The sequence below is a fragment of the Eutrigla gurnardus genome, assembly GCF_963514095.1.
Source record: "Eutrigla gurnardus genome assembly, chromosome: 4".
Lineage (NCBI taxonomy): Eukaryota > Metazoa > Chordata > Actinopteri > Perciformes > Triglidae > Eutrigla > Eutrigla gurnardus.
Genome location: NC_139918.1, coordinates 17,760,855 through 17,776,817, shown reverse-complemented (window position 1 = coordinate 17,776,817; position 15,963 = coordinate 17,760,855). Strand labels below are relative to the sequence as shown.

At 42.3% G+C, this 15,963-nt stretch overlaps 2 protein-coding genes and 1 pseudogene across 3 annotated transcripts; 2 read left to right on the top strand and 1 right to left on the bottom strand.

The window, feature by feature from the left end:
• The first annotated feature begins 509 nt into the window (after positions 1-509).
• On the top strand, positions 510-8,186 carry rab3aa (RAB3A, member RAS oncogene family, a). The gene is made up of 5 exons (XM_084008047.1): positions 510-633; positions 2,327-2,551; positions 4,012-4,130; positions 5,048-5,172; positions 5,666-8,186. The coding sequence occupies exons 1-5, from the start codon at positions 631-633 to the stop codon at positions 5,854-5,856; spliced, it is 663 nt and encodes a 220-aa protein (XP_083864173.1). The 5' UTR covers positions 510-630; the 3' UTR covers positions 5,857-8,186.
• A 673-nt stretch (positions 8,187-8,859) lies between these two features.
• LOC311012553 (transcription factor JunD pseudogene) lies at positions 8,860-10,872 on the bottom strand (annotated as a pseudogene). The gene is made up of 2 exons (XR_014599443.1): positions 9,093-10,872; positions 8,860-9,050 (listed from the first exon to the last, which is right to left on the bottom strand). The product of XR_014599443.1 is annotated as a transcription factor JunD pseudogene (transcript).
• A 2,477-nt stretch (positions 10,873-13,349) lies between these two features.
• LOC311012561 (pyroglutamyl-peptidase 1-like) lies at positions 13,350-15,687 on the top strand. Its single transcript, XM_084008049.1, has 5 exons — positions 13,350-13,485; positions 13,960-14,012; positions 14,167-14,283; positions 14,383-14,615; positions 14,861-15,687. The coding sequence occupies exons 1-5, from the start codon at positions 13,455-13,457 to the stop codon at positions 15,075-15,077; spliced, it is 651 nt and encodes a 216-aa protein (XP_083864175.1). The 5' UTR covers positions 13,350-13,454; the 3' UTR covers positions 15,078-15,687.
• The last annotated feature ends 276 nt before the right edge of the window (positions 15,688-15,963 follow it).

Below are 15,963 nucleotides of genomic sequence, written 5' to 3'. Positions count from 1 at the left end.
GTCTTGTTCTCTGCTTTTATGAGGGAAGGAAATAATCAAATAAAAAGTAAAGAAGAATAATCTTCTTTTTGCACACAATCGTAATCTCTTAACCAGGAGCAGCCTGTTTTTCCTTTTTACTCCATTACGTTTATTTGACAGCTGTAGCTATTAGGCTGGGCAAAAGGCATAATGAGTTCATAGAACAGCCGAAAGAATATAAGAAAACTGGCTAGACCTCAACCATATAAAACCACTATAAAACTAAAATGCTGTTAATTTATTAATGCATGTAACAAAAAAATAACTTGATGTTTTAAGTATATTTTTTATGTTTTTTTCCTCTTAGGCATCATACCATTGACTCACCACCACTTCATTCAATACATTCCATTTATTCTCGTCAATAATACTGAATAAAAACCCTGCGATTAAACCTTTTAATAATGTGCAGAATGGATGGGGGCGGGGCTTTGTGTGAACGAGCGGACTCTCTTCTGTGATTGGTCGATCGTACTGCTCATCATCCCAACACCGTGTACGCGCTTATGCCGGGGCTGTCAATCAAGACGGCGCACGAGCTACTGCAGGTGCAAAGCTGGACTCTGGGGCTAGGCGCTGCTGGGAAGCCGAGGATAAAACACACATTTCATGGTAAACCCTTGCGCTTATTTGTCATTACGGGGCCGCGTTAAGTCTGTCGGTCGCAACGGATAACACGCGGGTTGTTTGTCGCTTGTCGTGTCCTGGATTTTGACTGAAAATGTAGCCGTAAACATGGAAGAGTAACCTTCATTTGACATGACGCTAGCTGGGATGCGTAGCTAGCTCCTGTTGCCACTTTTAAATACCAGTTAGGTTAACGGTCTGCTGTGTTAGCATTAAAGGTGGCGATGCTAGCCTAATTGCATTCAGTGGCTTAAAAAAAAAAAGCAGACTTTTTTATATAACGTTCATCTCTTTAACAAATGATTGGTCCTTATTGTAAGTGTCATGTAATATGCGACAGACACCTCGCACTGTATTTTGTGTGTTTTTCTCCAGCTAACGTGAACCAGATTGTCAATTTCAAGCAGCTTGAAAACGTCACATATTCACTAGCTAACGCGAGATAAGCTCCGCTACGGTTCAGGATGTGTTTCAGGCCGTTATAATTGGGGGCTTGTTGTGTCCAGAAACAGTCGGATGCCACTACGGGCCTTGCAAGTGTCTGTGTTTCTCTAATTTACTACAAGGCAGATTCTATCTGAGCATATGGTCATTCATAATTGGCTGGGCAGCGCAGCGCGGAGGTTTCCTGCCCCTCCTGGATGGGAAAGGATAGTCAGTTTAGCTGATGCTTAGCCTGCTAAGCTCTGGTACTTCCGTCCTCTTATCTTGCGAGGGGCGGAGGTGTGCATTCCTTGTCCGACCAGTATTATTGACATTATGTGGAAACACTCAAGGCTGTGTGTGGCTATCGGCTGCTCGTATTGACACAGCCTCTTGGCGAAACTGCTGGATCATTTTAATTCCCTGATAGTGTCATGAGACTGTTTGGGGAGCGTAACCTGGCCTCATACAGCAGACGACACTGACATCATGTAATCCCATCACGGGTTAAATGAGGTTGTTTTACGTTCCCCTATGGATTCAAGTGGGTTTCCTCTGAATAATGATGATATATTTCTCAGTTTTCATAGTATTCCTCACATGCCCACACTCAGTCCAGCAAATTAGTCAATTTGATACACATGTTATTTCTCTGACTTGTTTTACACCTTTTAACCTTTGACATAATGTGAGATATGTTATATTATGCTATTTTAAGACTTGTAATATCAGGTTGATCTTATTTATCTCAATGTCTGTTCTTACATTGTGGTTTGTACATCTTGTATTTTTTTACCATCTCTTGACAAATTGTGGGAAAAAACAACCCAGTATGAATTATACAAAATATATGCAAACTAAGTGACAAAGGGTGTGGTAATCTGCCACGTCTTCAACCAGTACAGTGATATTTTAGAAAATGGCTAATAGGCCATTTTTTAAAATCATTTATCTGCACCGAACATGAAATGTTTCAGCCAGTCACAGGGAAATTGTGTATCACACTGTAAATACAGGTAGTGTACACAAGTGCCTGTACAATCTAATAAATATACATCAGCTCTACCTTTTGTATTTATATAATGCTTATTTTTGGAGACACTGTCAGAGGCTTTAATTCAACGCTGATTGTTTGTCATTGGTGGTGGTGGGTGTGGTGTTGTCTAGAGTTATATTTAGGTCTTTCTATTAGTAAATGTTTATTCAAGCTATTTCCTTTTTAACTGATCATTATGATATCTCAATCCTTGCATAGATGGCGTCTGCAAATGCCACATATGGACAGAAGGAGTCATCGGACCAGAACTTTGATTACATGTTTAAAATCCTCATCATTGGCAACAGCAGCGTAGGAAAGACTTCCTTTCTTTTCCGCTACGCAGACGACTCATTCACGCCAGCCTTTGTCAGCACAGTAGGCATCGATTTCAAGGTGAAGACCATCTACAGGAACGACAAGAGGATAAAGCTGCAGATATGGGTGAGGAAGTCAACACATGCATGTGGCGTGGGTGAATCACAGTGAATTACATAGCTTCCTGAAGAGTTGTGCAAAGGAATTGAAATATGATGTTGCTTTCTGCATTTTGCCCTGCTGTGCTGTCTAGACACAGGTTCCACTGAAGAAGTAAGGGTGTAACAAGTGGAGAAGTTCATGGCCTCACTTTATTTTACATTACATAATCACTGCAGATGTCTCCATCAGTGTTTTATCTGTATCTGCTGATACAGACTCTAATCTTTTATTAATACTTCCATCCAAAATACTGTCACGCTCTCAGTCAAAAAGGCTTACAGTGCAGTAAGAAAAACACCTCAGACAGCTGAATAGCTATAAATAAATAAAAAATTGCACCTTGCAATTACAGTTCTCTTTATTGGTTTCTTAATGGTTGTACTGTTGCGTGTCACACATTTCAAACATCTTGATGAACATAAAACTGAAATACAAAAGCAGTGTCATCCCTGATACAGTATGTAAGCTTGCAACTAATGATTGTTTTCATTACCAAAAAGATCCATTCCATTATCCCATAGTCCAAGTCAAAAAATCAGTTAGGGCTGTCCTCAATTTCTGAAATTCTTAGTTGACTAACTCTAATATGATGTTGTGGACTAATTGATTTGTAGTTGATTTAATGACAGTTCTATAAAGCTGAGTTTCTCCACAGGGAAAGACACAAAGCACCACTTTAATACTTGCATTTCACAGAGATGTGGTCATACCTTTCTTGAAAAATAAGTATAAAACAATTACTAAACTAAAGGGATCTCAGGCGACTAAGACCAAAACAACCCTTTAGTTGACTAATCTCCTAAAAGGGGCAGTCCTATAATCACTACAGCACTTTTAGTCCAACACACCTGCAGAAAACTGCATTTTATCAATTAGAATAGAGGTACATTTCTTCACCACCTGCAGGTCGTCTTTAGTAAGACTGGCTGTTTTTCATGCTCCCCCATCACATCTGTGACTGAACAGTCTCTATTACCATGTATCTCTAATGATGACCAGCTGTACTCGGGATCACTTCATCTGCTGTGTAATGATAATACTCTTGAAGTGTACTCCACATGTGCCATAAAGCCTGACTCCAGGGCCAATTGCTTATTACATGGGAGGGACACCAGAGAAATACTTAATCCTCATGGGAGATTGGCTTAATGTTAAACCTCTGCAGTCATCAGGAGGCACGTGCGCATTCATAAATCCTTTGCAAGTTCTTTATTACAATGGTCTGCAAAAAAAGACAAAAACACACCCACACACTGCTGTTGTGTTCCCAATGCTTATTTAATCCTACATGGACTATGTCAATGTTCAGACCACAACCTGAGCAAGACCATCTGTGGATCAGTAAAAACTCATCTCGTCTGTGAGACCAGGACTGTTTTTTCTGTGAATTTTCATCGAAACGTTAAACCTACCGATATCTGCAGGACACTGCTGGCCAGGAGCGCTACAGGACGATCACAACGGCTTACTACAGGGGAGCCATGGGCTTCATTCTCATGTATGACATCACCAATGAGGAGTCCTTCAATGCCGTTCAAGACTGGTGAGGGAGACCTGAGTATACATGTCTGTGTGTGTGGATGTAGACACTAAGTCTACAACCTTGTTTCTTTAATTTCATTCAGCTTTCCTGTTATTTGTGACAATGATCTGAGACTAGACACATAGTAGACGGAGCAACCACACAAGTACATTTGAAAGTCTGCATTTCATCCAGTTATACAGCATCTTTTTGTGTAACGATGGGTGAAAGCACTACTAATTATCACTTCACTTTTTGAAGCTACATGTTTCAACACAACAACTGGAGGTAATGTCGGTCAAACTTTAATCGAAAACTAAGTAAAGATGTTAACATCAGATAGTTTTATTGGAAGGTGCACAATATGAAAGTGGGAGAATTTCAACTGCCTCTTAATCGTTCTCACCTGAGCTGGCGGCTCGTAGCTAACGGTGCTAAAAGTAAAAACTAAGGCAAACGTGCCGACAGCGCTAACAATGTTTACCTGAGGGAGAACTGAAGGGAGGGTGCTACACTTCTTCGACGACGCTGTTGGTCGGGTCAGCGTTCTCTGCTCAGGTAGAAATTACTCATCTATATATTTACATAACAAATAGTTGTTTGCTGCTTTATTGATGCTCTAAACTTGACTTGTTGGAAAACCTGTCGGATGGCTTGTGCTGTGTAACCAATGATTGCACACTATTTTCAAAGCTATTACCGGTGGCTTTGCCGTTTTCCTATTTGCCAAAATGAAGTTGGTTATTAAAATGTGATTTTTAACTAATGGAAACAATGGTTGTAAAAAAGCTGAATTTGTATTTTGACAGTGGCAAAAGCATGTTTGTTAAGAGTACCGGAAGGCTTTCCGTACAAAACCGTTTTACTATCTTAGAAATGAACGGTGGTGAGATTTAGTGAGACGATAGCTGAATACCCTGTACTGTATCCGTTAACAGGTCGACCCAGATCAAGACGTACTCATGGGACAACGCACAGGTCCTCTTGGTGGGGAACAAGTGTGACATGGACGATGAACGAGTGGTGGCCTCAGAGAGGGGCCGGCAGCTGTCAGAACAGCTGGGTAAGTCAGCTGGTCAGAGTAAAAACTAGATGCCATGTTTGTCCTCCAATGATATATAGTTATCATTAATAAATGTCTTTTGTTATGCCTTTTTCTCTCATTGTCTTAACTTTCAACATGTTTTGACTTTAAAATGGGTATGATTGTCAACACTTCAGTCTTTAAGATGAGCTAGGAGTTGTTTTCACTCTACCTCGTATCGTCATTCTCTTGGGGAGTGATGTCAGGGGTCAGACTGAGTTACAGACTCGCATGTCATTTGACAGTAATTGGACTTAATTTTAAACAACCTGTGAAAAAAGTTTTAAGTATGATCTGGAAAGATTATAAATCCTTGCATAAATCTGATATGATTGAGGCTTGTGCTGCCGGTCTGACCGGAGCCTCAGTGTGTCCTGACATGATATGAGATAAGTGGATTAACTGGTAAGTCTCACATTGCAACAATAAGCGTAACCATTCTCTCCCTCCCTCCCTCCCTCCCTCCCGGTAGGTTTTGAGCACTTTGAAGCGAGTGCGAAAGACAACATTAACGTGAAGCAGACCTTTGAGCGGCTGGTAGACATCATCTGCGAGAGGATGTCAGATAGTCTGGACAACAACGACCCGACTGTCACCGGCACTAAACAGGGGCCACAGCTCAGCGAGCAGCCTCAAAGGTCCAGTCAGGATTGTGCTTGCTAAACATGACCGCACGCACACACTGTCTGCTGTCCTAAAATCTACACACCTTTTTTAGGTTCGTCTCCATTTCTTTTTCCGTCTCATATGCACATACACACAAACACTGCCATTCAGAGACTCACAGCCTGGCTGCTTAGCTTCTCCAGCCCTTTTACCACAACAAGAGCATTCTCCACATGAGCCCCCACAATAAGGGATGACGTGGTAGCGCTTACTTAGTCGGAGGGGTGAAGTAAAACTAACGGAGGTGCCATCCCAACTTCTCTTTCTTTCTTATTTGGATACGTTTACCCAAACACACACATTAAACTGCATCTTTACAGAATCATAAAAGGCTAGCGAAGGCTGAGACTTCATTCCTTGTTGACGTGTCGGCCCCGCTCGTCACTGACGCCTCAAACCTAAATGGATACAAATCACTTCCATTTGTTTTACTTTTAGTCCCATTGAAAATATGTTTGTTGCTGTGGATAGAGTTGCTGGTTTTTATGTTTTTTTTAATTGGTTGGGTGTGGTTTTTGAGCATGTGAAATCAGTGGTCCTTCTTGGTGTTGTGCTTCAGTTGCTACAGATGGTTTACGGTCTATATTTGACATCCAAAGGGGTGATTTGAAAGTTTATTTTTTCTTCTAATCATAGGTATGAACGCAAGAATAGCAAAAAAATGTGTTCATCAGTTTGCTGCTCAAGATAATGTCATTGTTATTCATTTTTGGCCCTTCCCAGAATTTTTTTTTTCTTTTGTTGGTCTCAGAGTAAGTAGCTGCCTAGCATCTGGAGGTTGCTCAATTTTAGTACCTTAGTTTTTTGCTGTTTTTTAAAACTTTTGTTACTATTTTTTAAGCCATAAGACAGATTAGAAGGAAGAGGAATGTATCACTATATGAAGAAGAGGATATAATTGATATATAGTAGATGTATTAGTGAGAGGTGCATGTTGTTGATGTTTTTAACCCACTCTGGTCGACTGGATGGTTACTTTTATGAGCTGTTGTCTGTCCTTCAGTTGCAGCACTTGGACATCAACGGGGCTACAGGTTTCACATGTTAAACCCACACCTGTTGTTCCGATACCAGTATCGGAAATGCCTCCGATACTGCCGAAAATGCTGGCATCGGTATCGGCGAGTACTGGAGTCCAGGCACCGATCCGATACCACGTAATTTATTAGAAATAGGAATTTATTTACTGGTTGGCTCCGTTAGCTTTGACACAGTTCTTCTTCACCACTCTTAAAACGGTTGTGCTGTGCTGCCATCGGCAGCTGCTGTTTTAGAGGGGCGAAGAAGAAGAATTGATCACCTGACACCAGTTAAAAGGAGCTAATGTTAGCGCATCATGTCTCCGGTTTGGCAGTACTTCACAGTGGATGTTCCCACCAGTATCAGTACCTGGTATCAGCCGATACCCACAGCACGAGTATCGGTATCGGGAGGGGAAAATGGTATCGGAACATCCCTTCCCACAACCCCTTCCCACTGTATTACTTTCATTCACAACTTTCATACAACGTGCAACATGCACTCACCGGTAAGGTGATTCAGTGTGAGCACTGGTATACCACAGACCTCTCCGTCAACTTCACATAGGCTCTCATGTCATAGCACATGATATTTTCATCTCTACTTTATGGAGAAACAATATGTTTTTAAGCATGTAAAATGTCAAATTGTGAGTTTAATTTCTCTCTGATGCTACGGTTAGGGATTTGTCTGCTTGTGTAATACAGGTCATGCAAGGCATGCGGAAAAAATATTCTCATTTAAGTTATTTCAAAATAAAACCTATTTATTTTGTATTATTTATAACTTTATTTACTTTTAAGATAATGTTCCTCCTAGATTATGCATTGCAATCTACACTACACTTTAAAGATATGTTCAATAGTATTCAACTGCTTAAACTCTAGCAGCTTTTAAATGAAAATGTATTTGTGTTTACACTGAATATAAAACTTAGGACGCTTCCTCAAGAGGAACATTAAAACATTCCAGTGAAAGAATCTCTTATCATATCAGCGCAGCTTTGGTGGGAAGATTGTTTGTCTTTTGATATCAGTTATGTAACATTTAAGACTTGGCAGTATAAAAGCAGACTGCTCTCACAAAGCAATAGCAGTTATTTCTCTTCCACACCCTGATATGAGAAATGTACAACCCCGCTGAGGGATTGTAGTACACGTACTGTACGTGGGTGTGCAAATGTACAGTTTCTATAAAGGCAGTCTTGCTAATCGTTCTATCCAAAGAGTTCTCAACAATATATTCAGAGCCAAAAAGAGCGCTTGTTAGACATTTGTGAGACTTGTGTGGTAGTGTTTTACCGACTCTGTGCAGCAGATTCAAAGAGGGAAGTAAAGTGAATACTCTGAACACTTCATTAAAATAGTGATTCTTACTTCATTGGTTCACTTTTGACTTGTTTTTTGTTACTTTATTTAATGTGTTTTGCTACAGCTGTAAACTTGCCAGTGACTTAGGAACATGTGTTGATTCTGTTCAACTCTTCTTCCTCCCTCCCTGTCATAAATAACTCTTGTAAATAGGAATTCTCTGCCCTGTCGGGTATTAGTTGTGTGGATTGTGCTGTAATTCTGTAATGCCAGATTTTGCGAAAATGAGGAATCAATAAACTTATTCTAAAAGCTTGAGTTTTGCGTTGGTTTCAACCAGTAATTCCCAAATGTCAGATTTACAATTTACAAGAAGTGCACATGTGATGTTTCGGAAATGGCTTGGTGTAAGTTGTATTGTGCCCAGCAGAGGGCATAATACTGCCATAATGTCTTGTTTCAACCCTCAGGCTTGTTTGACCATCTATGGTTTGGTTCAGCATCTCTACTGCACTTAATACATCACCCACAGAGCCAGCTGTTTAAGAGAAGATGCTTGCAATGGTACATTTTACAATGGTAAAATCTAGTAATTACTCTCACTGATGTTCTTTCTAACAATAAAGCAAATAGAACCTCCATACGTGAAACAAAACACATGAGCTTAATGTAATGTAGTAATGTAGTGAATTTAATAAATGTCAGGTAGACTTGAAAGTCCATTACACATGGATAGATAGGGTTCATCAGCGCGTACACGTACATTCATGGAAGTTTTGGCTACCAAAGAACTACACTGCAGACACCATAATAAAAAATACAATGGTTACTGTACACATAAGCGACGAGACATGCAGTGTTCTTTTCTTTTTTTTCTTTTTTTGCAACAAAAATTGAAGGAACAAGAGAAGTAAGACCATATGTAAAATAAGAAATGTTTCAGTAAATAAAATATATATATTTGTCATTGCTAAGTGCTTGTAAACAAGTAAGGCATTATATTACACGTTGGGTGACAGCACTTGGTGGCACCCTGGTGTTTGGTTGCACTCTCGTTGAGATTGTCCAGCTTACACACAGATAAAACACTCACTATCCCGAAAACAGTCCCCTGGATAGCAGTTTGCTACATGGCTTCCCCCTCCCACAAAAAAATGTCAGGGCTACAAAATAAGTCTGTTTGCTGCATAACACTGCCAGATTCCCCACGAATCAGAAGAGGCTGCAGCCCACACCTGCTGCTGGTTAACATGTCATTATTCCAGTGGACTCATCGAGGCCTGGCCATTGCACTGTGCAGAACAAATGTTTTGTTTCCCAGTTACAGGCTTTCATACGGACGGTGCAGTTTGCAGACCTCGCATCAAGTCTCTGATAAAGATTTAGTGTTGCAAAAAGGCAAATGTTCCTCATAATACAGGCCTGTGTATCCTCGGAGCATATTTAAAAAAAACATCCACGAAGAGCACCAATTACTGCAGGTTTTTAGTAAGCCTGGACCTGGTTTGGTAAAAGCTGGCATCCGCTGCTGACATGGTTCATCACCTTCTGCTTCAGCTGGGCCACTTGCTCCCTGAGGACGCTGGCCGTGGACGCCAGCTCGGTATTCTGCGTTTTCAGGTTCTTGACCTTGTCCTCCAGCCGAGAGATCCTCTCCAGCTTTCTCTTGCGGCATTTGGAGGCGGCTATCCTGTTCCGCAGCTTTTTCCTCTCCGCCTTGATGCGCTCCTGGTTGTCCATGTCGATCGGGGACAGAGGTGGGCTGTCCCCGAAGCTCTGCATGTCCGGCACGGTCTGGGGCTCGTCCTTCACCAGACCGGCAGCCTGCAGTCGTGACAGGGCAGCCGCGGCGGCGGCCTGTTGCTGCGCGCTGGCCAGATGAGACGGAGGCGGCGGGAAGGGGATGGTGTCCGTGGAGTAGTTGATGGTGGTGGCTCCGAGCGGACTCGCCGCATAGCCGTTCAAAGTCGTGTAAACAGGGAGGTCCGAGGCGTGGAGCCCGCCGGACCCGACCGCGTTGGCTGATCCGAGGAGATCCAGCCTATCCACGGACACGCAGCCCGCCTCGCTCAGCTGATTCTGCTTGTGGAGATCCTCCAGCGCCTTGACGAACCCTTCCGCGAACTCCTGCTCGTCGCTGGCCGACTTCGGGTACAGGAACTGGGAGGCCGGGTTGGCGCCGGCCACAAGACCGTTCGACTGGATGATAAGGCGCTCCAGGTCCGGGGAGGTTAGTTTCAAGAGTCCCAGGTCTGGGGAGTTGAGGAGTCCGTCTGTGTCCCGGAGCGGATTTGATTTGAGCTCGGAGTTGTGGTCGTCCAGGTTAAGGTTAATGTCCTTCTTCATCATCGTGCCCTGGGAATAGATGCTGGAGCCCCTCGGAGTGTTCACCACGGTGCCTGGGTAGAGGGTTGTTTCCATTCTACACCCTCACACGAGGGAGTGTGGAGCGTTACGCATTAACGATCCTTCAGCAATCATACTCGAAACATGAGGAAATCAGCTGATCCTTGTTCCGATCCGGTCCCGGTTCCTTGTGTATCGGTCCCTGTACCAGACGACCACTTGATCCGCTCTGCCTAAGGGGCTCTGGTGTCTCTCTTCGGCGCGCGGACGATATTGTCTTTTCCCGATGGCACGACTGCTATGCGCAGCGCCAGACCTCGCTCGCTTTCTAGCCCTAAAAATTCCATTATGTCACTCCAGAGCGCGGAGATTGGCCCAAAATGACGTTGGTTTCCGGTTCAATTTGAATAAGGGGCCGAGCCGGTCTTTATTGCCATGGAGACTTTAGGTAAACTACAAACAGTGCAATGCATTGTGGTTTGATGTCATAGCATAAAAAAGCTCAGGGTCGCCAAAAGAGAGCAGAGACTGGGCGGGGAAGGTGTAAGAGGCGAGGCCAGAAAGAACAGAGGAACAGAAAATATTCCTTCAACGAAGGCAGGCTAAAGCGCCTTTTAAAAGGCACCATAACATAATAGAAGATACAAGTCAGATTTAGATGACGTCAGGTTTGATTCCACATACATTTATCCCACAAGTAAAGCTATTCTAACAATTTCATAAAACGAGGCTCCAGGATGAAACCAGGATGTGTGTTCAAGTTCAAACCAAATTCATATTTTATTCCAATCCATCGGACTTTAAAACACTAATCATTGCAAAGACCTCTTGTTCCAGCTCATTAGATCACATTCAGACCTCACAGGAGACAGGGAGACTAAATGAAGTGTTACAGCCTGGAAGTGGACTGAAAGTGTTTCTAGGGAAACTGAGAGTCCACTACAAAAAGTGGAAGGAAACAGTGACAGTAGAATGAGGAAACCATGTGTTTTCTGTGATTGAGAATACCATGTGGAAAGGTTAAAGGTTCGGATGTCTGGTGCTATCCTCAGTCTCTTCATTTAGACAGTCTGTTCCATAATATACACACCGATTTTAGTCATCACAATGAACACTAAGCAGTGACATTAAAAATATATCATTCTAATAAAATAAGATAACATTATAGAGTAGAATGGAATGTAATAGAATAAAATGGAATAGAAAAGAAAATACTAGAATAGAGCATTGTAAGAGAATGGAAAAGAATATATTAAAAACACAATATTACAAAACAGAAAATAATAGAATGAAACATTATGTAATAGAATATAACATTATATAATATAAAAGAACATAACAGATAATAAAAAAGAGCATTATAGAATATAATACAGCAGAAAAGCATGTGACATACTCGAGCAGGAAATAATATAATAGGATACAGCATTGTAGCATATAATAGAACAGAAAATTATAGAGCATTATAGAATATCATAATAATTAAAGACACAAAAACATCCAGTATGCAGTCTAAAAGACATTGAGTCTGGCCCTGGGGTGGAAACAAGAATATTGTTATTCTGCCCATACACTGCAAGGACGTCATCAGACCGTCTGCATCAGCACCACGGAGCAGAGAGGGCATCATTAGTTTCCATGGCAACACTGACATAGCAAGTGACGCAGGCGAGATAGAGGGAGGAAGGTGAACGGGTTGAGGGGGAGGGGGTTGTTAGCGACTGCAGTGCAGGTTGTGTAGGTGGTTAGTGGAGGTGTGTGTCTGTGCGTGTGTGTGTGTGTGTGTGTGTGTGTGTGTGTGTGTGTGTGTGTGTGTGTGTGTGTGTGTGTGTGTGTGTGTGTGTGTGTGTGTGTGTGTGTGTTGTGATTCAGTAGTAGAAATCACTGTTGATTCTGTAACCGTAGAGCTATGAATGACAGACATTTGTTTGAAACATTAACCTCAAAATACTTTTCCAGAAAAAAAAAAAAAACTCCACCCTATGGAGAGGATATTTTCTTCACTGTGCCAGCTTGGAGCCACATAGGGTGCAGTGTCCAGAATGTGTGAGTCATTTCGCAACAAGGGTGTGGACAGCGCTGTGAATGAAAAAAGGGGCTGTAAGGTGATATTAAATTAGCTCTGCGTTCGTGACAACCTCGGAAGAAGGCTTGTCTTCTACACTCAGGTAATGGAGTGTCAGAGGTTGTGTAAGATACAGTTTCTCCTCCCTCAGCCAGAAAAAGTGTCCTTTGACTTCAACTCTCTCGGGAGAAGCTAACTGATCGTGCATGTTCAGCAACACCCTGAGTAACTCTCACGCTCTCACAGTGCAGACATTCACACCTGGGAGCTGCCCAGTAAAACCACTAAGCAGCTCAACTGGAGCAGCTGGTCGGGGGTTAAATGTTCATTCATGGGCTGTTTTCAACGGTTCTCATTGATGGAGAGACGGTTGTTTTTCAATAACTTCAGCTGGCCACTCACGCGACTGCTTCTCTGACCTTTAATCTGTGAATGCAGTGCAGATGCTTGGTTTTCATTTACAGCACACCCATGGCTTGAATTCCTTTCTATTAGATTAAACCAGTTGGATTAAAAGGATCCGTTTTCATCCTGTCCTGTCCTGTCCTCTTTTTTTTGACCGGAAAATGTATTTTGCTATGTTGAAGAATTTGTGAGTCCTCTTTTGTTGTTGTGTTGTTGTTTTTTGCTTCTTAGCCAAATGCATTCTTGTAGAATGAACTCCTGCTGAAGGTTGCATGCCCGTACATTAGATGGCAGTATGATTCACCCAGATCTGGTGTGTCACTTCCTTTCAGCTTCTGAGAAGAAGAAGAAGACGGCAGCAAGCGTAGACAATCCTGGGGTTCTTGTTTGGGATATTTGATCCCCTTATTACAGCTCTATGAGAATTCCTGTCATAACAACCGAGGGTGATGGCCAATAGGAAGAAAGTAGTAGTAACAGGTGAGAGGTTTTAATTTGGTATGAGGACTGGAGAGAGGAATGTGTCTTCTTTATATCAGTGCTGTTTCAGCTCATAGAATGGTCTGTTTGTGTCCGAGCTGCACTTCACTGCTCGTGTTCATGTTAATAAATGTAAATATGTAATGACACTGATGTTCTTCAGAGAGTAATACAGCGGGAGAGGAGGGTTTTTCTGTGGTGGTTTAGATAAGGAAACAAAGATATGTGTCGAGAGACTGAATACATGTAATTTTTTTGCTGCTCAATTGCCAGAAAGAAATCATGCTGTGGCTCTACTGTGATATTACTACAATTAATGTTTAACTTGTTACCTTTGGACTTTGAATTCAGAATGTTTTACATGCTTATCACTTCTCTCCATGACAGATTAGCATCCGCAGGTTTATTATTTACTTTGCTGCACTGTGTCTCATTGCTGCAGAATCATTTTTGCTGTACTTTTTTTCCCTGCAGGCTTTGAGCCTTTTGGTGAGCATGCAGTAAATTCCAGCTGGGTGGCAGTACAGGTATCAGTAATCATCAGGTTGTCCATGTTTAACAAAAGTGCCATGTAAGGACTTTTATGAATGTGACATTTAAATAGAGAAGTTTAGCGTTACACACTGAAACCTGAGGGGTTGTCATTAAGTTGCATTTAATTTATGTTTCCTGTGCTCGTAGGAACTGGAGAAATTAGGGTTGGGTGAAGCAGTAGACCTTCATGTGTGTGAGGTGCCTGTTGAATACCAGGCTGTTCAGGGCCTACTGCCATCTCTGTGGGAAAAACACCAGCCACAGGTATCCAAAAAACATCATAACGTTGTATATGAAATGTTAAAATCCATTCAAAAGCAACAAAACATTTTGCCATTTCTGCCTTTTGGGTCCTGCGTGCAGCTGATGGTCCATGTCGGTGTTTCTGGGTTAGCGACCACTGTGACTCTGGAGCAGTGCGGCCACAACAAGGGTTACAAACGGACGGACAACTGCAGCTTCTGCCCAGCTTCCCAGTGCTGCATGGACAGTGGCCCTGACTGCATACACTCAGTCCTGGACATGGACACCGTCTGCAAAAGGGTCAATGACTCTGGCCTCGGGGTCACTCTCTCTGTATCTAAGGATGCTGGAAGGTAAGTGATATTATTAACTCGTATTCACACATGCACACACTCTGCTTATCAGAGCAGGAAATGCAAAGGTGTTTTCCCTTCTGTGACGCGTCAAAATATCCGTTGGGCCTACAGTTACTATTAGACAGGGGCATATACTGTTTTGCAAATTTGGCTCATAGCCTTTGTCACTTGCATTCCCCTCTAACTGTCACTTTCTCCTGACACCTCTGCTTGGCAACATCCATCTTTTGGCTCCGCGTCAGGTATCTGTGTGACTACACGTACTACACCTCTCTGTACCTGGGGCAGGGTCACGCTGCCTTCGTTCACGTACCTCCACTTGGCAAACCCTACAGCAGCCAGGACCTGGGCAGAGCTCTTCAGGCGGCTGTACGGGAGATGCTGACGCTGCTGGAACTGGACCACAAACACAACGAGACCTGCAATCACAAGAGTCGACACCTGCCGGATGACTTGTAGTGCAGAGAGTGGTACCTCAAGATAGTGAACCGTTAGCTCCAGAAAAGAATGGTTGCTTTTAACTGTAATATCAGTGGCAGTTTTAACCCTTGTGTTGTATCTCCAAACCACTGACACGTTGACTACAGCATCTCGTTCATCATCTGTGAGTTTTAGTCCAATTCTGCCTCTGATGAGACTGTGACAATATGTCAACAACAATTGTGGACATGCTAACATTGTATAATGTGAAAGGGGGGATTTGTTTGACTATATTAAGATATAATAGTCGTAGAACTAACAAGGTAGAAGCTAAAACTACAAGCTATATAGGGTGACACACTGTGGGAATGTTCATGGTTACTCTTCCTTCAACTGTGAGGCTGTCCTCTCACTGTTTTCTCACTCTGTATGATTTATGCTGCCATTCCTCCTTGTGTTGCTCATGTTTGCACCAGAGAAATTATAGGAACCTGAAGAAATGTAAAGATGTCACACTTAAAAATTATGTGTTTGTCTCAGGGAATATCTTGCACATGCAAACAATATTAAGTAATGTTGATCAATTTAATGTGTCCGTCCTTTGCAGCTTTAAGCCGTCTTAAAGCTGCGTATAATTAAAACACTTTGCACAGGCTTGTTTTGTTTTGTATTTGTCCTTGTGAGTTGGAAAGAAACTTTCATGCACAAAAAATTGTAATTATTCAAGCACACGTTATTGGGCTTTGTGTGTTACACAAAGAACCACACCCATGATGACATTATGTACTTTCAGACTCAAAGATAATAATGCCAGTGTTGCCTGTTTAAGTCATGTCTGAATTTAGTCATATAGGTTTCTCACCAAGTAAGCCAGGAAAAAAAGGTTTTGCCTGATGAGGCTTGTATGTGTTATCCAGATGAAAAG

Bases quoted from the DNA above. Each gene is read 5' to 3' on its own strand.
- LOC311012561 (XM_084008049.1), top strand. From the start codon at position 13,455: ATGGCCAATAGGAAGAAAGTAGTAGTAACAG. The intron at 13,486-13,959 runs GTGAGAGGTTTT...TTTTCCCTGCAG, and splicing joins GAAGAAAGTAGTAGTAACAG to GCTTTGAGCCTTTTGGTGAG. The intron at 14,284-14,382 runs GTATCCAAAAAA...TCCTGCGTGCAG, and splicing joins GGGAAAAACACCAGCCACAG to CTGATGGTCCATGTCGGTGT.
- rab3aa (XM_084008047.1), top strand. The intron at 2,552-4,011 runs GTGAGGAAGTCA...CGATATCTGCAG, and splicing joins GGATAAAGCTGCAGATATGG to GACACTGCTGGCCAGGAGCG. The intron at 5,173-5,665 runs GTAAGTCAGCTG...CCCTCCCGGTAG, and splicing joins GCAGCTGTCAGAACAGCTGG to GTTTTGAGCACTTTGAAGCG.